This window comes from Cebidichthys violaceus, unplaced genomic scaffold (assembly GCF_023349555.1).
Source record: "Cebidichthys violaceus isolate CVI_PGR_0920_01 unplaced genomic scaffold, fCebVio1.0.p SCAF_19, whole genome shotgun sequence".
NCBI classification, from domain to species: Eukaryota; Metazoa; Chordata; class Actinopteri; order Perciformes; family Stichaeidae; genus Cebidichthys; species Cebidichthys violaceus.
Window position 1 is genome coordinate 12,281,713 of NW_027176361.1, and position 23,598 is coordinate 12,305,310.

Sequence of the window (23,598 nt, forward strand, 5' to 3'; positions counted from 1 at the left end):
GTGCGGTTCCTTTAATGCCAATCAAATACAGTATATAAGTCTCGGTAATAGGATCCAATGGTCAATGGTGGGTAATGCAGCACTAAGTTCTAACAAGACAAGTACAGAGACACGTCCTTTCTCTGATGTTTTGATGCCTTTGTTGATGGTCATTAGTCATTTTCACCAGCGCTGTCTCAGTGTTAGGATGCTCTTGGTGAAGACATATTGATCAGAAATGGGGAAAGAGGAGCACACAAAGGGTTCAACTTCTTCTTTCAGCAGCCTAGTTGGGATGAGGTCTAAGAGACAGGTAGAAGGCTTAGATATAGACATTGGAGAAGTGAATTGTTGCTAGTCGATGGGAGAAAAGCACTCTAAATATAGATCAAGTTTTACAGCCGTTCCTGTGTTTGAGGATCGTGACAACCCCTCCCTTCCACTAGGGGTCTGTTTCCGGTTCGCCGGCTTTTCTGTTGATGTTGATTGTCAGCTGATGAGCCACACCTGAGCCTGGTGTGGTTCCAGCTATAAAGACACGCCACCTGAACAGGTGCCTCCTCTTCCTTGGCTGACACGGCGGTTGATTTGTTTTGTTTGATTCATATATTTTCATACATCAACACGTGCTGACATTACTGATCACTGACTCTCATTAGGTTATTTTGTGTAACTCCTCTTCTGTTTACTTTTGATTTACTTTAAGTGGTTTCTATCGTGTTTTGGAGGTTTTGGTGGTAAGACTCTGCTTCCTGGTTTCTACTCTTGAGTTGTCATGGATTAAGTGAACTAATGGTAATGGACTTGTACTTGTATTTCTCTTTTCTAGTCTTCTGACCACTCAAAGTGCTTTAACACTACATGTCATCATTCACACCCATTCATTCACTGATGACAGGAGCGACCATGCAAGGTGCCACCTGCCCATCAGGCCTATCTAACATTTAGACCCATTCACACACCGCAGGCACAGCTTGCGGGAGCAATTTGGGGTTAAGTGTCTTTCCCAAGGACACATCGGCATGGACTAGAGGAGCCTGGGATCAAACCGCCGATCCTCTGATTGAAGGGTGACCCTGGCTCTCCCACTGAGCCACAGTGGTGGCTAATAAACTTGGTCAGGTTTCTAGATACGACTCCACTCCATTCAAAGTGGGATTAATGCTGTCTCTCCTAGTCCTACTGTATTTACGCCTATCTTTAGCCACCAGTGTTAAATAGGAATCAATGTCGGTGGCTCTGGCCTCCGCAATGCATTTCACTTCACGCTCCTCAGAATAGAATAGAAATATACTGTAGCATGTCCGCAAGACCAACACAGCCCAGATGGCCCAATCTATTTTTAACACCCTGATGATCCAGCCTCCCAGTGGACTTCAACACATCAGGTCTAGCAGACCCACGCTTTTTTTAAACACCGAGTTCAGGCTGCTAACCCGACCGTCACCACTAGATCTGGCCATGTCTTCCATGTGATCCCGAGTTAAACACCGCACACAGGCCAACGAGAAAGATGAAAACACTTGCCAGCACACCGCAGAGAAGTAGTTCACCACCGCAATGCCACTTCATTTTCTCCAGCTGTTACAGAGCACTCGGGGAGAGCTGATTGCTGAATGGCTTGGCGGTGCTTCAGGTGTGTATGTGTCTCATTGTGTGTGTGTTTGTCAGCGGTTGATGTCCCACTGCGCAAAGGAGTAAATCCTCTCATCCTTAACCAGGCTGACGTGCTAGCTCATCATTCTCTTTCATCAAGACCTCTTCTTCCAGGCTCCCTCCTGTTCAACCCTCAACCCTTGGCTAAATGCGGCAGAATCTTTTTTCCTCTGTGCTTTGGATTGCTTTTAAAATGATCTCCAGAAAGCTGTCAAAAGCTGCACAAAAAAAAATACAAATACAGTAGATATTAGACACATTTGCATTATTTAACCTCTTTTACTCCTCAGTTACATTCAGTTTCCTAATCTGTCATAATGAGTATTTCCTGCCTTAATCTGCCTTGTTTGCATTATGTGAGAGAGCGCGTTTCCTGGAGTAGAATTGAAGTCATTAATTAGCAATAAGCGGCCAACCTTCCTAAGCCTTGCTGCGCTGAAAACCTGTGCTGCTTTTCAAAACGTGTCACTAACAATCACCCTCGTTCTGCTTGGTGGGTGTGACTGAGCTGTACTGGAGAAACATTCCAGCAGCTAGCTATCAATCTAAAACACACACAGCAGGTCCTACCTGCTCGTAAAGCTGCCAGATTTGGGGATTGGCCAGTACTTCATCACTGGCCCGGGGCTGTTCTCCCATCGTCGTTGCAATGACAGATCGCCCAGACGTTTTGATTTGTCACCGGGCCCAAACCACGGACCACAAAGTGGTAATACGGTGAACAGAGAGCTGATATAATGCATTCAGGGCCGTTTGAGAGAATCAGCAGGCTGCCCTTTCCCTAACATTTAGTTTTTTCATGGGGCTGCTGTTGTTTTAATATGTAACAAGAAGTGTTAGAGAAGACTGCAAACAGAAAACATTTTCAGAGGTCCTTTTCTTCAAATCTCTACCATACTGCCTTTTGCTCTTGATATTGACAAATTAAACCATAGTTAAAGGAAATTTACCCCACAAATGTTGTTAAAAGTTTCCTGACCAACTGCTGCTTGATCTTGTTTTTGTCTGTCTGCTTTCAGGTCTACTGACTATGGCACCACCTACACCAAACTCAACCTGATGCCAGGGACAACTATCGTGGTGACCAGCTTCTACATCTGCCCAAACAACAAAAAAAAGGTAGGAAGATGCATAGACTCATTTGAGTGATTGTGTTGTCCATGAGCTCGCTGAAATGCACTGCTGGCAATTTTAGATGACAAAGCAAAGCTCTGCTCTCGTGTTTTGTTCACTAATGTGAGCTGGAGGCCTGAATGATTATTGAATTAAAATGCATCTAGATGTCTGATTTGACTAAACGATTACATTTTAGACTCAAATTTAAAATGACAGCTTAATTAGATGATACACTCTAGCATGGAGGCAACACATCTGGTGCTGTTACTGTAGGTTTATTGCATTATCGGAATATAAATTCCCTTTTTAACCACGTTAAAGGTTAATTTTACCCAAATCCACAAAAAACTATGTTCAGATTAATTGACACTTGTGAATATTTGTAGGATTTGAAAAAATGCATTATTTTTTGGTAGAAAAAAATACTCAATCATGTCACCAGTTAGAACTCTTTTATTGATGACTCCATGATAACATTTTTTTACTTCCTGTGCCATCGTTTTTAAAAAGTATTTCTTTACACATCATCTGTGGGGCAGCTACAAAATGCCAGCTAGGGTACACAGTATACTAAAGTATACTTCTGGTGTCTGCAGGGACTCCAGTTGGTATGATTTAAAGCTAAGCATGGCAAATAATATTGATGCAAATGCATATGTGTCCTTTCTCTGGCTGGGACATTTTTTTGTGAAAACACGAAGATTAGCATATGTAGAGCTGTCGATCTGGAACTGCAACTTTGGCCACATGTAACACTCCTACCCACGTTGTACTTATTCAATCCACAGGAAAAAAACAGGTACCAGAAAAGTTAAAGCATGAGCCAAGAGGTACACTAGGCAACTTAAACTGAGATACAAGTGGACTGCCAGCTGCGGTGGCCTGTAGTGCAGGTGATTTCTCCCAGGGTTAGGGTTCAGGGTTCTTCCAATCAATGAAAAGAAGGAAGGAGATTAGATGTCGTCTTACATTCTGCTCCAGCCACCACTCCAAATGTCTGTGTGGGATCTGCCATCTCATTTTCTTCACACACTCATGCGCACACATACACACAGAATAGAAAACAACATTACAGCATTTTATTGCATGTGAACGGAGTCATCTTTATCTTCTGTGGGGACAGAAAGAGATACTGACTGGTGATGTGTTGTGACAGTAGGAGATGTGGTAATACGAGCTGGGGATCAAGCTGCTGCTTAAACACACCTCCAGGCCGGGCAGGAGAAGACTAATGGAAGCTCAGGTTCGGTGCTTCTCGCTGGAATGGGTGTGTGTTGCTGTTGATATGAGAGTAGTTGATCATCAAACACTTTGATCCCTCTAACTAAATATCAGTACGCTGCCATGTGTTTACTTCCTTCTTTTCAGCGTCCAAATTATGAGCAATCAGGTTCATTAGTTACCTCTACACACATACAAACACACACGTACGTGAGCACAGTTTGATCAATACTGCTAATCTCATCAAAAAAACAGCAAACAGGAGGGTATTCAAGCTCTGTGAGGGGATTACACACTCTGTGAAGGGATCACACAGAAAAGGTGTGAGGGGACTCGGGTAATCAATAGGACTTGAGGCAATTAGAGAGAGGTGAATCTTCAGACAGAGACAACGTCACCCTTGCTTTCTCTTGCTTCATTGAGCGCTCCATTAAAGATCTGCTCTCGAGGAGAAGGCTCCCAGGACCGTTGACATATTTCAACGCCAGTAGAGTCGACATATACTTTGAGACTGGAAGCTCAGTGCGCTCTCCCTCAGCAATTTTCTTTAACACCTGTGTCTAGGGGGCTGTCAGCCGAGCAATTGTTTGCACAAGTCTGTTTCCTTGTTGAGGGCTTAGTCTGGGGTCTAAATGAAGGTTCCAGTGTGGGCTAAAAGTGATTCTAAAAGCTGTTGGATCTTTACCAGCCATCATAGCCATAATGGCAGAGATCTAAATTCTATCCTTAACTATTGCTAGTCTGGACACATGTCCACAAGAGAGAACAACAATCCTATAACAAATCTATGCTGACTCATCAATGTGACTAACCAAATTAGTAGCTTTTATCATTGAGAGTGGAGACTGAAAGAGACTGTCCTCCCAAGAAGATGGAGGGAGGGATGGATGTAGTTGCTTCTGGAGTGAAACAAATATACATCCATCCATTTTTTTTTTTTTTTTTTTTAAGTCTGACCTGCCCATTCTGATTTGTGCCAATTCCGATTTTCTTTCTAAGAACAATAATTGAAAGCAAGGCTCCGGACTAACTTTTTTTACCACTTTACCAGAACTGTCCCGAAACATAGTTTCAAACACCCCAAAGTCAATATTAAACGATCCACTGCCCACTCCACTGGGCGCAGGGCCATTCCAGCATCTTCTGGTCCACTGCCAAACCACACATCGACTGCTCACAGCTCTGTGTGGGTCCAGTTCATTTAGACATATAAAGACAAGAAAAAAGAAACTTAACAAAACAACTTGAAGGATAAGTGTTATCATTCCTAATCTTCATCATTTAAGAAGCTCAACAAAGGAGTTCTTTATTAATGTTTCCAGCAGGGCAATATTTCTGCGTTAGTGATTTCTTTCTTGTCCTCTCTCCCTGATGTCTTGACGTCCTCTTGATGTTTGTTAACCAATATATAGATAGCAAAGTGGAGAAATGTGTTTGCTTAGAATTTGTGTCTCGCGCATTATGAGGTTGAAGACAATTCTTTGTCCATTAACAGCTTATACAAATCTGTTCCCCTTTGAGATATTATTTTTAAATACATGCACTCACAAAGCATCGTGTTTTTACCTACTTAACACAGCATCTTTGTGGCTTATTATTACACGTCGATAATTCATCTGACTCAGCAATTCTCTAAGCAGCCAGGCATCACCCAGAGAGAGCATCGGAGGCAAAACACCTTCCGAGCTGGTGTCCTCAAATATGTCCTCAGCTCCAAGTCAGCCTGGCATCTCCTCAGGCAGTACTGCGGATGACGTCTTTCTTGATGTCATAACTTTTTATGCTCTATCAATAGAGGTCCAGTGGACTGTTTGAATTTCAGAGAGCTTGGGCGTCAGAGGCTCTCTTGGGTCTTTAGCTCTTTAAGCTCTACATAGAAAGTCTGATAAAGTATTGTTAACATGTACTCGCCTATATACTTTAAAATGTGAGCCGCCACAGTTCAATAATCCACGGTGATTCTGAAACCTTAGCATCTGTGATATATATTATGCTGACATAATAATATTTAACACAGAGCATGGAAGAAACAACCAGGAGGCTCATAAGAAGTTTAAACGTGAAACATCACAATATTCATTTATTAAGTGAGCACAGCATTGACAGCACCAACAATATGACTGTAGGCAGAGACATACATCAACCACATGCTGCCTGGAGGATGGGAGAGTTTAAAGATGTCTTTATACATGGAGTAATGGAATTGGAGATAAGAACAAACACTGAGGGGGTCTGTCTTCTCCTTAGCTGGCTCTTTTAGTGCTCTCATGCAAGTGCTTCAAATCTTTATCAGCCTTTGAAGTATAGGGGAAATGGTTAAGTTACAAGATCAGATAGGGGCTGTAGAATAAGCTGCAGAATGATTAGTAAAGCCTGTTTTATAGACAATGATCATGTACTCTCACAGTCTCAGAGGTTGTGGTTTTCATAACCTCATTAAGTCCATCTCAGAGCAAAGACAGGAAGCGTGGGCCACAGATATAGGAAGGACAAGAAAAGACTCCTCACCCTCTATATGCAATCATCACATTTTCAAAGTGGGAGCTGGTTTCTTTGGGGTTTCATCAAATCCACAGTAGCTGATTAGAGCTCTCACTTGGAGCTCATTTTACAGCTCTCAGCTGTAATGTCATTTCCACAGCAAGGACTATTCTGATACAACCTTCATTAATGTAGTTAACCAAATCAATGCATATATGCTACAAAGCAACAACTCCTTGGACTGCCACAGAAACAAATCAACAGTTTAGAAATTTAGAAATGTATTTGAGATGGAAAAGACCATAGTCCGACTAAAGCGATGAGTAAACACATAAGACACATAAGTCAAATTGTTTCAGAAAGGGGAAAAGAGTGATCGACCGACTGATACTGCAGATGTAGTGTCGGCAGTTTAAGTAGCTTCTTAGAGCAACTCAAATGATTCAGATGCTGTCTTATAATAGCATGACGACATTCTTTTGTAATTAGTGAAACAGCCGTCTGCTCTTCTCTCTACGGTCTTTTTCTGTAAACTGTCTCCCCTGCCTTCCATAAGAAAACCACTATAATAGTAACTGGATAATTTTCTCTGAAGCAAAGTTACCTTTCTTGTCTGGCGTTATTGTAGAAGAGAGGGCCTTGAAAGTAATTATGTACAAAATGATGGTAAACGAGTTCAACAGTAATAGAAGCCACCCTGCTAATGGAAAATGTTGTGAATGGGGGATGAATAAAGCAAGAGGAGGAATGTTTTAATGAATTCTATCTCAGTTTACATGTTTTAAGGTTGAAAAAAAGAAAGGTTCAGTTTTGGACTTCCTTATTTTTTTCAAAGTAAAACTATGAAACAGTATGAGAAAGACATGATGTATGTGAGGCAGCAGGCAGCAGGTTTCTTTATGTTATGGCACAGCAGATGCTGTTCTCTCTCCGTCTGTCTCACATCTTATCAGTACTTCCTGTATCAGCAGAATCAGCGTGTTTGTCTACAAAAGAACACACAAAGAAGCGGATAGTTCAGTCTTACTCACGGACTATGAAGAGGCATTAGCCAGAGAAGAAATCACATAAGAGTCAAGAAGAAATGGCATTTCATTGTCATCTTATTTCTGAGCAGCACTCCACCTAAAAAAGCAGCACTACGTGACGGGAGTCAGTGACTTTCATTGATTGAAAATGAAATGTAACGTTAGATTAAGCTGAACGAGTAATAATTCAACAACAACCGTAACGAGCTTAGGGAACTCAGCAGAGAGAGAGAGACAATGTGTCCTAAAAGCAAGTGTTGTTACCTTACACTACGTCTCCGTACCTGACAGCTGTGCGCTCGAGATCAGACGAAAGCACTTTAATGATTGCTGAGTACTACATGCTATCTAGAAAACATGTTTTATATTGTGATATTTACTGGAAATGACAAAATAGCCAACAGTTTTGCTTTGTCTGGTTCAGTGTTGAGTCTATAACTAAAGTTATGAGGAAAACCCAGAACGTGTTGGACTGGTTCATTCCGTATCATACACCCACGCCGCTTACACTAGCGCTTGATGAGTATTTGGGGGTGAGAATTGAAGGAAGGGGGTCAGTGAGGGCCTAGTCTGACTCACTGGATGTGTACTGTAGGTGTAGGCCTGTCATTGGCTGTGTTTTTCACGTGGCATTCTCCTCCCCATCCACTATCTGCTAGTTTGCAACCGCCTCTGTATCCTGTGCTCAGCGCAGAATTGTTGAGTGGTTCAAAGCAAAAAAAGCCAGTGCATTTTTTTTCCACCTATACCAGAAAGATAATAGGTTTAGCCAGACCTTTCTTTAGCGCTGACACAGCGCTGTGGAGATGGGTCTGACTATGCAAGAGCGTCCAACAGCTTATTTCTGTTCCAGGGCCCCCATAGCAGGTTTATCCGGCGTTATTGCTGTCTTCACATTGAACTGAGACATTGGGACTTGAATGCTACCCATGTCCTCCAAGCTACTGTTGCAATGTTACTCTTTCCAAGTATATTTCACCCACAATGATCCTGCTATAAGTCCCTGGAGAGTATTTCCACGGTCAGATTATAGCATAAGACAAACTGTTATCATCTATGAACTAGCGTTGATTAAAGCTATTGGTCCATAGACTCCGTCTCTGGGCTCTGGTGTCCTCTTGTGCCACGGCAGAGGCCCACGGGCATCAGCACTGCCGGGTCTAAATGGACTGACCTGACCAGGATCCACAAAGACGAATCAATAGGCAGTGAGCTGGAGTCAATGACTTGCCGTGCTTATCTGCTTGCTAACCCTGTAGGGAGACCAGGCTTTGAACTATATGTCATGCCGCTTTTGCGGGGATGCAAATGCAACCCTATGCTTGTCTCTGGTTTTTAGAGCTGCATGTGTTTGCTGCAGTCTAGAGTTTAATGGGGCTTGGTTAATATTGAAGAAAACTGCAGAGTATCAGAGCAGAGAAGATCTCAGAAAGGAAGCCAAACCAGGATGAGAATATGGAACCAGTACTTTTCAGCTTTTTTTATGTGTCACACAATGCATCAGGAAATGTAGGAATTAATCTCTCATTAAAGATAATTTGAATTAGCATTTGTATGCCAGGCAACTGCCGTAGAAAAGACGTATCAGCTTTGTTGTAGTACTTTGTAGTACTGGCCTAATTGTTTAAATGTGGGGTTTCTTAAAAGGATTGTTGCTAATCCCTTCATGATGTCCTTTCTTGATTAAACTGGGCCAAGTTTAGTTCTACAAGATTCATTTTTTGACGTCTCACTGAAGGTTTACGTTCAGAGTAACGTCACACAGAAAAAGAAAAAAATGATGGTATCATATTTTCAATCTAGAGCCAATATACCACAACCAGCATCCCACATATCAAACTGTAACAAAGGGCAGAGCGTTCTAGTTTCCTCATCCCTTCATTATTACTGGGTAGATCCTTTCTTTTCCACTTCTCTCTGCATCTTTCCTTCTCCATCCATCAAATTGCCATTCTTCTCTCTGTCTATTTCTTGTTCTTGTCATTTTACATGTCTCCTTCACCATCTTCTTCTCATCCTTTACCCAGTTTCAACTGCAGGTACATCTCCAGGGACCCAGGAACCTTGTCAGAAAGTCTGACTTTTCTCTTTTCAGCTAGTCAGGGACCAATCACAGACTGAATTCAGCCATAGTTACTAGCCTCATACAACTCATGCTTCTTTCTGGTGACCCAGGAACTTTTTGTAGTTTACAGCAGTGTTGTTCAACCTTTTCTGAGCCGCGGTACATTTTTTACATTAAAAAGATCCTGTGGCAGATCAACAACCCAAAAAATTACAAAATGCCACATTGTAGCATAATACAGCATATATGCTGACAATTTAATGACAAGTGTCTCAATGTATTGATCCTTACTCAGTGTGAAACCTGGGCCTGTTTAGATGAGCACAAAGCTGAAGAAAGGCACACACGAAGCTCTTCCTCAACAGCTCAGTCTCTTTTTTTAGTTTATAGTTTTTATAGTAGTCATGATTGAAAAGCTCATCTCACACAGATATGTTGTGGAAAATGGGAGCAATGTCGAAATAGCTCTGTTTGCCAGAATGGGGAATTCCTTGGCAGCAGTCAACCAAAAACTGTCCAAAGCTTAGATTAGCAAAGCTTAGCTTTAAACCACAGTGACCACAGGGACTTTAGCTACTCCGTTAACCGCGTCAGGGCCGAGCATCTCGTTCGCAATGGCTTTGCCTAATGTCAGGTAGTATTAATGTCTCTGCCACAGTGTGGGCTTTTTGATTTGGCTACCAGTTCAGCTAAGTAGCTAGCTTTGAAAGCTCTCTTCAGACACTTTGTGGTTTTTCACATAAAAGTTATCTGTTTCTGGTTCTTCTCTCAGCCTGAACTATATCGTGTACCGGCGGTGACGCATGTCTTCCAAAATGAATTGGAATATTAAGAACAAAATAACGATCTCTGGCTCCATTCTATTCGAGTTATAAGGCTGTTATGTCAACCGCACCTGGTTGCTAGGCGACGGGAGTGGCAAAGGGTGGGGTTGGGAAAAGCTGGTGACGCAAACAGGAAATCCATGTAGATCAGACCACTTGGTTCAGCCTTTGCGGTCTTTAAAGAACACGGCCGACGTAGACTGCGGATTTCTGTGGATTGGGACATAGCTAAAGACTCGCACTGCTAAACTGTTAGCAGAATTCCATTGCTTGTATTCAAATATAAATTCTAAATCAACCAGAACTGAAATCATGAGGATAAACACGTGACACTTTTCTTGTCATCTCTCTTTTTTGCACTTCTGTATTCTTATAAAAAAGTAACAACAATACACGTCTTTTTTACTCTCTCAGTCTCTCTCGTATATAGTGACTTATATTCTGCAATAACATCATCAATATTAACACTGCTATAGCTGCAGTGTATATGCAGTTTCCCCCATTCTTACCCATTGATCTTTCTTTTTTTTTTTTTCCTTTTCCCCCTTTTTATATCTCTTCCTCACTAACTGCGAAAGATGCTGGAGATTGATTAACCACGAGCGTCGAGCGTGCCCGTTTGTGAAGAATGAGAGAGTTTATAGACAAATGTCGTGAAAGTAGAGACGGATGAGTTGTGCTGGAGGGGCGAGTATAATAACCTGGTGGTCTGCTGTGTGTGTGTGTGTGTGTGTGTGTGTGTGTGTGTGTGTGTGCGCACGCTGCTGAGGTACCAGTTTGTCTGTGGAAGAAGACCAGGGGGGGTAGTGATGAATTACAGAACAATAAAAGAGTAGCAGAAAAACTGACTTGCATCATTAACAAATAATATATATATATATATATATATATATATATATATATATATATATATATATATATATATATATATATACTGTGTGTGTGTGTGTGTGTGTGTGTGTGTGTGTGTGTGTATATATATATATATATATATATATATATATATATATATATATATATATATATATATATATATATATATATATATATATATATATATGGTGTCTCTGTTGTGTCTTCATATAACCAACAGATCTCTATGTCACAGTACTGTAGAATGTGTCTTGTCATAATAGGGCATGTGTATTTAATAGGGGTGGGAATCTGTAGGCACCTTTCGATACATCTTGATGCATCAACATGTTTTCATCACTCATCCCTCCCTATCCAAGTGTACAGGTATCATACACATGTTAAAGGCTCTCTCTGATGCCAGTGTTTGTTTGTTTCACTCAGGGCTCTCTACATTACTTTGTGTGTTAACTTGAATCAAGAGGTAAGAAATGCAGGGCTGAAGTCACAGCACTACCTGCTAATAACAGTATGCTAATGTGTCACCACATCTGGGCCCCTGAAAGACAGACTCAGGGAACAGGTTTTGAAATAGCATCAATGAAAAGTAATATCTGGTGAGAACTGGTGTTAACTAGTAAGTAATGGACCACTGTTGATCCGTACCGATCCACCTCACGGTTTGACACGCATGTGAACCTCTGATTACTTCCACAGTTTAACGTTAACCATCACAGTGTGAAATAAAGTTTTACTGACCATCGTTATGAGTCATTATTTAGTAAAATATGTTACAACATTTATGCTTTTCTAGTCTCAGTTCTCTGATAATGTTACGTTGTTTAAATTAACACGAGGAGAAGGAAGGTTCTGTTCACTTACATTATGATGCGTTCAGGCTCTGTTCAGTGAAATGAGTACTGGGTGAAGGTATATTATGACGTCATCACAAACTTGTTTTTAACAGTTGTTTAAAGGAATGAAATGTTTTCACATATAAAATATTAGAATAATTAAATATTAGAATTGAATTATGACCTGTTTACACTAAGCTCTAGGCAGCTTGTAATACATCATTACAACTACTGATGACAAGATTTGTTTTTATTAATAAAAATATAGTCTTTAATTTCCTTATCTCTTGAATTGTGTGTTTTATGAGGAAAAAAACCATAAAAAAATACAATAACAAAGTAAAAGGATAACATTTAGAATTTTTTACACTGTTTTGCAGTTTTGCATTTTTAGGACAGAGCCTTGTCGACCAGCTGCTATAATCAATAATATTGATCATCAATGATCGGCAATTAGTATCGGCGGCAAAACAATGTGATCTTGGATCTCTAAAAGTTATATTTGCTCCTTTTATACAAGCGGAATAGTGAGTTTTATGATCCATTGCACCACTAGTGTTAACGTTCATAAGCTAGGCTAACTAGCTTCCACTTCCGAGTAAAAACTTAACAGCATGATGGCTCATCATAAATGTTTGAAGCTGTAAAGGGTCAGATGTATTAAATCGTTTAAAGCAATGTGGGCTTGTTGAGAAATTGGTACAAATGCTTTGTATCGATGTTCAGAGGATACAGTGTGATGTTCTCCAGTCACTAGCACACTACAGAAGCTAACAGCTGCCCAGCACAGAGGCTGTTTACACATATGCCCAAACAAATGTTAAACGTATACACAGAAGTTACTGTATCAATGTGGTTTGTATTGCCTTACAGAAGAGGTGAGAAGAAATCAATATCCAGTTTGACTTTACATTTTGTCTTGACCAGAGCCACTACAAGATCATTACTCTGGAATTCCTGCACTGCACTTCCCCAGGTTCTTCCTCTTCTTCCTCTTCTTCCTCTTCTTCTTAAGCTGCCAGACATGATGGATGTGACTGCTCATGCCAACTTATTCGTTTTTTTATTTTTTCTTCCACACACACAGACGTGCATGAATGTTTCTTTGTCTTTTACGTGTCATTTTTTTCCTGAAGAGACCCGATAGACGGTTCACAGTCAGCTTTTACTCACATCTGTCCCAGTTGGTTAAACAGCAAGTACCAAAGTGATGTTAGATAAGAACGTTGAACTAACAGCACAAAACGTGAGTCAGCTGTCAAACTGTCAATCCGTTTTCATACCTGCTTCAATAACTTGCATAGTGTAAAAAAGATGTTATTTTATTTTGAAATAACATTTGAGTGTGTGGGCCTTATGAAAGTGTAAAGTCTGACATATCAGGCTCAGACAACACAACGTGTACATCTGTTGTATCTGGATTTCTCAGCTTATTTCCTCCTATCCATCCTGATCTGCAAATGAAAAATACATCCGCTGCACACATGCTTCACTTTGTCTCCAGAATCAGAAAATTGCAAATTTTCACCATAGTATTACTTCATATTTTACTCAGTTTTGTCAATTTGTATCTCTGTGGGTCCGACAAAACTTCTCTAGGATCAGGGAGGATGCAGTGAAAGACAAAATGCATTATGGTTTGATTATAGTGTCCAATATAGATGAATCGTGTCGTCTTTCTGTTCTTGCTATTGTCACTTCGATGGGGCAATTGCGTGTGAATTGAAGAAGTGAATGGATGGAAAAGATGTCTTTCTTAGTAACACTTTCTGTAAGTACAACATCTATAATGCATTATAAGGCCATACTTATGATTTATGATGCATTTAACAGCTCTGCAGACGACACGGATACACACCTGTGCTGCTGTTTGTTTGTTGTTTGTTTGGCTTTTTGTGAACGATCGGTTTGCCCTATGTTAAATTTGTATGATCAAGACGAAGGACTATATGATGGCATGTGTTTTGGGAGTTTTGCTGGTGCTCCTGTGCAAACTTTTCACCACCTGCAAAACTATACCGGCTTGGGCGAGTAGCAACAAGCCGTACAACAACGGCTACGGAGATGAGGCAATCGACCGCCCCTGCCATCTGTGATTCTGAGTAACGTAAGGTCGCTAAGATGGACGGAATAAGATGGACGCACTCTGACTCCTGACAAGGGGGTGCTTTGAGTACCGTGAGTCCTGTATCATGTTTTTCACCGAGACTTGGTTACACCCCGAGATCCCTGACTGCTGTGTTTGGTATAGAGGAGTTCTCACACATTCGCTCTAACAGATGCGAGCTGTGAGGGAAAAGCAAAGGGGGCGGGCTCTGCTTGTACATAAATGACAAGTGGTGCAGACAGCACACAGTCCGGGAGAACATCTGTAACCCTGATGTGGAACTGTTATGTGTGAGTCTCAGGCCGTTCTACCTACCTCAAGTTTGGTAATATCCTCATCTGCTCTGTTTATGTACCTCCCAATGGCAATGTCTCGAGGGCTGCGACACAGGTGGAAGACTGTGTTCACGAGCAACTACAGCGCACCCCAAACGCCACCATTTACATCATGGGAGATCTTAATCATTGCAACTTAAACACTGCATTGCCAGGAATTATCAAACATGCATACACAGCCATAGCTAAACCACCCCTGTCTAACTCTGAACATAGCACCGTTCACCTGATCCCCACATACAAGACAGCCCTAAAGAGCAGCAGACCTCTGGTCAAATCTATCAATGCATGGACAGACGACAGCATAGAAACACTGAAAGGTTGCTTTCTATGCACAGACTGGGATACCTTCTCTGGAGAGCCAAACCTGGACAACGCCACAGAAGTTACCACAAGTTACATACCATTTTGTGTTGACACTGTGATTCCAAAAAGGACAATACAATTCTACCCTAACAACAAAACTTACATCACAAAGGAGGCGAAGGACTGTATTAACAGAAAAAAGCAGACATTTCAACTACGGCTGGATGTAGGCCCACAGCTAGATCCCTACGAGTTCCCATACACACAGCAGAGAGGCACTGATGATGCAACCAACAGTATAGTGCATCTAGTGTCTAAACGCCTTGAGAGATCCGAGGACCTATGCTAGACTGTTGTTTGTAGGTTTCAGTTCAGCCTTTAACAACCTACAGCCTCATGTTCTCCTGAAAACACTGCAGCTGATGAATTCACTATTAAGTGGTATTCCTCACCAACCGTACCCAGCAGGTCAGGGTGAACAGGACCACCGGCGCCCCCCAGGGGTGCGTCAGTTCACCAGACATGTTCACCCTGTACACTAATGAAGGCACATGCAGCACTGCTAACAATTACATGATAAAGTGTTCTGATGATACAGCCATCCTAGGTCAGATACTGCTGTATACAAACATGAGATTCAGAACTTTGTCCAGCAGTGCGACAAACACTTCCTCATCCTCAACGTCAAGAAAACAGAGGAGATGGTATTCGACCCCAAATCCATTGGAGTGCACTCACCAGTGGTTATCCATGACCAGAACATATCACATACAACAAACATTGACAACAAACTGACATGGAGTGTTTTGGTCTTTGGTGTCAACCAGAAAGTGTTGCTCCTCTTCTACAACGCCGTAGTTGAGAACATCTTCTCAGCCTGGTTTGGCAGCCTCAGTGTACAGCTGAAAGCCCAGATTACCCGGCTAACACAACGAGCCATGAAAATCATGGGAGTCAGACAGCATTCCGCACTCCAGGCTTTGATGAAACTATCATCAGACAGGCCCAGCAGATTATTTCAGACCCTACCCATGTCCTCCACCCTGAATACCAGCTTCTTCCCTCAGGCAGACGCTTCAGAGTCCCTGTAATGCTGATTTTAATCTTATCTGTACACATGTACTTTCTATGATGATTCTAGGTTGATGAGGCTGCTCTACTCTTACGGTACATATTATGTACACTATCACAGTGAATACAGGTGTGTTGTACGATGGGCAGTGTGCAATTTATTTGTTGGCTGCTGTAGGTATGTACTATGTTATTTTTGTATTTTTTAACAGCAGATACTGTATGTGTCCAAGACAAAGTTATATAATGTATATCTCTAAATTTAAACATCTAAAACAATAACTATTTGCATGGCAGCAGAACAACCTGTAAAGCATTAGCTTCACATATAATCATGTCATCAATATGTTAATGTATTAGCAAAGATGCCTATCTACATGTCCAGCAGACATTTAAAGAAGAGTCATGTTTCTGGCCACGTAACTAATGGAAGTCCAATATTGACTCTTCTTCCATCTCAGGGCTTAGTTGCTAAATTCTCCAATTCGTTCATCAGCTCGTTGCTAACTGTGTCTGTCTGCTGTTTGGTGCTGGGCAAGTACAGTGGCTTTATCAGAACTTTCTCACCGAAAACTGCTGCCCGCTGCAGCTGGAAACAATGCCGATGAGAGCTGTGAGATTCAAGCAAAACGATAAAGTGGAGAGCCATGAAAACAAATCAATAAGCTTGAAAATGCTCAAATGCTCAGTAGAGCTAAGCAGAACTGCAGAGTTGGGTGATTTGACCCATTGTTCTTGTAAAATATTTATTAGTGCAGCTTTAGGAGTTACAGCATAGCCATAAAGTCCCCATAGCTAAGGCACTACTGCTGGAGACTTACAAATGAAAGCAACAGTTAAAGAAAAGGCATAGCAATACTGTCCTATTCAGTAACACCACACATATCTTAGTGATTAAGTGAAGGATTTATTTTGCTACAAATAATTGCAAGGCAATAGTCTAATAAAACATAACTGGACAGGCAGGCAAACCTTTGTGTTGTCATAACATCGTATGAGCATATGTTAACTCATCGTTTAGGGCGTGAGCACATAGTGTTCTGGTGGTGCTGTAGAAATGGGACATCCAACTAATCCAACAAATTTTAAATCCAAACTTGCGCCAGAGATACCAACAATATGACCAGGGATGGGCTTCCATCGCTGGTTCCATTTTGGATCTAGTTTTCAATGGACAAAGAATGTGGATTTGTTAAATTTCGGACGCTAATGAATTTCTTAATTTATATATCACCTCATTAAGAATAGAACAATTGGACACATACAGTATAGGTAGCATACCTTTTTGCTTTTAGCTGACTGTTGCTGGTTAAAATGACTGTGGCAATGGCAGATTAGATCAGTTAATTGTTGATTCCGTAAAGGCTCAAATTTAAGTTTGCTATAATGCTATTGACCAATCTCTAAGTGGGACTGCAACACACTGTGAAGTATAAATCCATCTTAAAGCTAACAAACACATTACTGTGTCTATTCTCGGCAGTGATGATGAAGAGTTTGGCAGTAGAAAGACGCTTGTCTGTCAGTCAACCATGTGGCAAGAGAGATTGAGAAAAGATCCACTATTCTGTTTGAGGCACACGCAGCAAGACAGATGGGCTGCTGGTAAAATGGTAAAAATCACACATTGTTACATTTTAGTTCAAACGAACCAAGAGGAGTGAACATGGAGTTATTGATGATTTTTAGTTTTTATACTTTGGTGTCACAAAGTGCTCACGAAGAAATAACTGGTTATAATCATTATTAGTATTATTAGACTGCAAATTGATCACATGTTATGAATATTGACTAGGGTATAGACAGGACTGTACAAAAGCCCCTTTGCACGCTCCCTGGTGCGAACGTTGCACAGTAATGATTCAAGGCTTATTACTGGGTGATCACTGTCACACAATCAACTTAATGAGCTGACAAATTACACAGTTGGATATAGGCATAGCAGCTTTTGACCCATTAATCATGGAAAATACCTGCTGGAAAGCGGACCCAGACCCACCTTAACGATTGGTCTCGGATCGGTTGTTTGGTCCGCCGTGGTTTGATTGACGGCTTTCACACCAACCATCTAACCAGGCAAACAGACCTGAGTTTCTGAGTTTAATTGAACCAAACAGGTTGGGTATGAAAGCAGCCTTATATTCCCTGACCCAGACTATGTGTATGTGTGTCTAGTGTGTGTACACCAGACAGGGCTGTCTCCTCCCAAAGCCTAGAGCAGACAGTCTGAGCAGCCTCATGACAGCTGTATCTACAAGCTCTGCTACATATGGTGCCGTCTCCTCTGCAAATTCCATGTTGGCTACATTAAAAGCATCTTGATGTTGAAGTTTACTTCCCCCTTTGGTTTGAAAAAGCAAAAATGTAGGAGCTGTTGAATTTTGGTACCAGGGAAAGTGCAATAAGGGGTCGCCAATGGTGGATAGGATGTTCTAAGGTCTAGATAACTTTCTAAATGTGAATCTGAATGTTCACACCCAAAGTTTGAATTAAAGCTCAGTTTAATCAGGAGTAATAATATTAATACTTTAGATTTTACCACGTAACCACGCAGAGGTCTCCATTTTCTTCTTCTTATTCTTCTAATTCTGTCCCTCTCTCTCTTTTTTTTCTTTTTCTCTTTCTTTTGGTCATTTTACTCTTACCTTACTTTCCTCTTTCTCTTCGTTCCACTCTATCGTCTGCCTTTTACTCTTATCTTTGTGTGTGTTTCAGCTCTCAACATGCCTCTCATTAGTTCCCAGCTATCTATGTACCAAGGGTGAGAGAAAAAAAGTGTATTATTTTGTCACAGTGTGCCTTTTTATGGTGATGCACTTAGAATAATCAGTCATCAAGACGACACAGCAAAACAAGATGTAATTGGGGCCAGGCAAGGTGCATAGACAAGGTGTCCATGTTAGAGAGATTTTAGTGAGGTTTATCATCAACTACTGTGTGTGTGTGTGTGTGTGTGTGTGTGTGTGTGTGTGTGTGTGTGTGTGTGTGTGTGTGTGTGTGTGTGTGTGTGTGTGTGTGTGTGTGTGTGTGTGTGCGCGCGCGCCTTGGTAGCGGATGTCAAACCCCCACTCGCCATCTTTCAGTGCTACCCCATAGGAATTATTCATGTCCACTGCATGTGTGTTTGCAACACAGTCTTATGGTCTTAAATAACTACGTTAGTTATAGGCAACAAAATAAACATTAGGTTTATGCAACAAAACCATTTAGGATTAGGAAGCCCGTCATGAACGCTCTCGTGGTTCCTAGTCCTGTGTATATTGGAACCACCCACCACAAGTGGTCTTTGTCTACATTTAATACTTCCTTACTTGCTCTGTCCACCACAACTGAGGATCCTCATCGTCTTTCTATTGGCATTGTTTTCTCCTGAGCAATATGAAAAAAAATGAAATGTTCATGCACATGAAACCAATAGATTTTATTTTGTGACTATTTCATGATACTGGGCTGGTGTTGGAGTATTTGCGTCCTACGACGTATTACTGTGGCCCTGCACACACTGTGGGCTGACCTTGATTGTAAAGAGTAGATGGCACTAACTTGGCTCTGACTTTTTACTAAGGCAGCCTTTAAAGAGTGCTTACAATGTGTAACTTATGACTTTAGTGGTTAATTAATTGCTTACTGATGATTTATAGATATAGATCATTTAAATGACAAACTTTTTTGTTGTTCAAAATATCCAGTCAAGTTTCTTGAAACTAGAAACAGAAACATGACTTTCAGTTTCTTTTTAATCATGCTATGAAATATATGTTTGTAATTTTTACAAGTCATAATAGCACACATATTAGGACATTTTAGGCATTTCAAGCCTTAAAAAAAACACATTGAGGTCGGCGAATACTTGGATGGGCAGACCTGGTTCCCTGGGAGAGAACAGGTTTGTGCTGTGATTGTAATGCTACACAGTGGTTACAGACAAAGTCAAAATGACAGATGCTGTGTGGGTCTGATTAGAAGGCGTTCACGTTCTTTTATTTTATGATGTAGATTAGTTCCAAATGGTTTACTCTGTCAGAATTGATCGTGCAAGATTAGGGCTGATTTAAGACAATAGATGATTTGTATATATTTGGTAGGAAATGTCAATAATGAACAACAGCATTGATGCATTTCATTACAGTATAGTGATATTATTAAGGTTACAGTTTAAAGTTACTCTTTAAACTTGATCTAGCTTGACTGCTCAACCATTTCATTGTGCTTTCAGTTTTAAGGCGTACATGAAAATTGTACTTATTTGTACAATTTTCATGTACGCCTTAAAACTGAAACAGATTTCACAATGATGTATATGTATTTATGTACCAGTGTACCCCGTTAATGACCTCAACTGCCAAAGTCCTTTTTGTCCTGTCACAGTTTCATAAAGAACCCAAAAGCTTTTTACACTTCTGCTTGGCTCTAGGCGCATATGATTTAATTATTAACTAGAGCATAGTGGAAAAATACTGTTGCAAATAAAAGTAGTAAAGTATCACAATATACTTAAAGTATCAAAATTAAAAGTATATTCATTGTGCAGAATGGCCTGTTTCAGAATTATTGATGCATTATGTTCATCAATTTCATGTTGCAGCTGGTAAAGGTGTAGCTAATTTCAACTACTTTCTATTCATAATAATTAGGCTATACACTACATATGTGTAATACCTGATAGTTTATTAGTGGATTTATATTTTGTATGAATCGGAATCTGCAAAGGTGCTAGTAACTAATATTATCAAAATATATTTCCCTCCGAGATGTAGTGGACTAGAAGCAGGACGTTACATACAATGGAAATGCTTAAGTATCTCATTGACTGTCAGACGTCTGAGCAGTGACTCACCTCAGTATAGAGGTGCAGGTGACCCAAATGAAAGGAGAAACTTGAAATAGCAGATCTAAAACATCTCCATCATCCGGCTCCAGACATACGGATGGAGCTGAACCTAATTCAGGTCAACATGCAGGGCCACATTTGAGCCGGACAGCTCGACAGCTCACAGACTGAAGCTACTCATCCATTATCTTCACACTCAGCCCATCTGTAACCACCTTCACATCCAACAGTCTGACAGTTGTCAAACAAACTTCACGGCCGGCAGTGACACCAGACTGTCACTTTGGCTTAGGCTCCTTTTCCCTCTTCACATCGCTCCCTTTAAAGTTGGAACAAAAGGTGAGGCAGAGAGATGAACAAAATACCTGGCATGTGATTGGCAAAAGTCAGAAGATATATGGAGCATCTGCATGCTCTCACGGCACACACAAAACACCACCAGGCCATACCAGCCGCATATATTTTATTGCTTGTTTGTTTCACTGGTGGAACTTGCAAAAGGCAATCATTATACCTCTCTAGCTCCACAGGAATGGCTCAATATTAATCTTTTCATGTTTTTGGAGCGTGACTTGGGGTCCACCACTTAAGAAAATCTCTGCCATCTCTTGATATCTCTTGTAATGGAGCTAGACGGCACTCGTTGTGGTGCAAATACATTTGAAAAACTCAACAGCAATGTCTTTTTCCAGAAATCATGACCCGGTTACTCCAGTGTATTTTCACAGCCACGTTTACTCATGTTTCCTCAGAAGTCCAGGGAACTCACAGATCAATTTTACTTCTTAAATTAAATAATATAGAATAAAGTAAACAATTAAATATACAATAAATAACTTTTTAGGATTTTAACAATTTAAACTCCATCCCTCCATCAATTAATTTTATCTTCTTATTTGGGTCCCGGTCGCAGGAGCAGCAGGCTTAGCAAGGTATTCCAGACATCCCTCTCCCAAGGCACTCCCAGGCCAGACGAGAAATATAGTCCCTCATGCGTGTTCAAGTCTACCCCTTACCAGTTGGACTTGCCCGTAAAAGGGATGCATAAAGGAGGCATCCTGATTAGATGCCAGAACCACCTCAGATGCTCCCTTTAACGAGAAGAAGCAGCAGCTCCCAGATCCATCCGGATGTCTGAGCTCCTTAGCCGTTCTTTAAACACACCCCCCCCCCCCCCCCCCCAGCTCATAATTTCTTTCTGCTTTGCTTCCCTGGCGGCTCCTCAGGAGGGTTGGACCAGGAGCACTGCTTAAACCCTTACCACGGTGCCCGTTGTGGTACTGGAAAAGCCTGCAGAGGTGGTGGAGGAAGCGGAGGGCAATGCAGCCGCTCAGGGTCTCTTGCATTGATGCTCATCCCGGCGGTCGCGCCCAGTTCTTGCTTGTAGGTTTGTTCTTAATCACATGCTGGCTGAAGAAAAGTGGGATCCGATTGTCTGGCCTCATCTTCATTTTTACCCAAGGTGAAACCAAGATGAAGCCCACACAACAGGTGGGCAAGGATCACAGTTATTTTAATGCTGCGGATGCGGCCATGGGATAAAGCCAATAGCTCTTCAAGGGCGGAGCCTATACGAAATCGAACAATTGCTTTCCATAGGTCATCACTTTGATGAACATTTAACATCAGTCATACACCGTCAATAACCCTCTAACACCACATCCACTGCTGCCATTATAGATTATACTTTTACAGTAAATAATGCACATTTGTTTTTTAATATGTACATATCTTTCACTGTCGATATAAATCCTGCACTGTGTGCAGTATAAGACATTTTTACATGTACATAATAAAGTTTACGTATATCCACTCAGTATTTATTTCTTTGTACTATTTGTTTTGTTAAACACCTGACTTGTATATAGACATTTTATTTCTTTTTTTACTGTGGGTCATTCTTGATTTTTTATATATTCATAATAATACTATTTTCCTCCTATTTTCCCCTACTTTAGAATAAACAGTCCTGATTATTTTCTATCTGTCCAGCTTTGTTGTCAATGTCCCTAGCTCTTATTTTTATTCCTGTATAAGTACATTGTGAGAGATGCAAAAAAACTTTCAATTCTTTGTATATGTGCTTGTACTTCAATAAGTAAGATGAGTAAAAATAACAGATGAACTGGGATTCAGGTTAAAACTCACTAAACAGTAATACAAATGTATTTGTTTTAACTGTTTTATACATTTACAAGACAGTGTGTGCAAGTTTGTGTTGGTGGTGATCCGTACTGGACGCGTAAGGTCTGTACTGAATAGGAGAACACATTTGGGCAAGTTTGGGACGCTGCGCGACCGTGTGAAAAATGGTCCAATTTGTTGTGGAGCTGAAATCAATGGGACAAGCCGAGATGTTGGGCTCTGGAGCCGTGACAGTGCTTCTACCACAGCTGCTGCCTCTCGTCGGCTCCCTCCATACACTTCTTCCTCTCTCTCACCATGCACTTCTCTCTCCGTCGTCCTCCAGCTCATTCTGCTGGATCCAAGCTGAACGATGTTGTGCTCCATGGCTTTGCTGGGACTTTTTCTCCCTCTGATTTATCTGATCACAGCTTGGTGACTGTCTCTTGCTTAAATTTCATTTTCTTCACACAGACATCTCTTGCGCCAGTAAAAAATGTCTCTCTTCCTGCTTTGTAAAATGTCAAATAAATCCCAAAGAGCCTAAATACTAGCCATCATTTCATAAAGCTCCATTTTATTGTCTGACATTGTACATTTATTGTTCACATCATTATCCGAGTTATCATAGAGAAATGTGACATTGTATTTAGATATTTCCTGCTCCATACTAGTTGTGGGAGATTTTTAAGCGAACTGAAACATCAGGCTGTGACTAATATCTTCACAGTCAGGGACATGAATAGAC

The 23,598-nt window shown here is 41.0% G+C and overlaps 1 protein-coding gene across 3 annotated transcripts in view; it reads left to right on the forward strand.

Annotated features, from left to right (window-relative positions):
- The window catches only part of sorcs2 (sortilin-related VPS10 domain containing receptor 2), a 275,594-nt gene that overhangs the window by 130,096 nt on the left and 121,900 nt on the right, over nt 1–23,598 (forward strand). For all 3 annotated transcript variants that reach the window (XM_068713717.1, XM_068713718.1, XM_068713719.1), the window contains exon 3: nt 2,655–2,754. In XM_068713717.1, the coding sequence (XP_068569818.1) occupies nt 2,655–2,754 (100 nt within the window). The remainder of the gene's footprint in view (nt 1–2,654; nt 2,755–23,598) is intronic.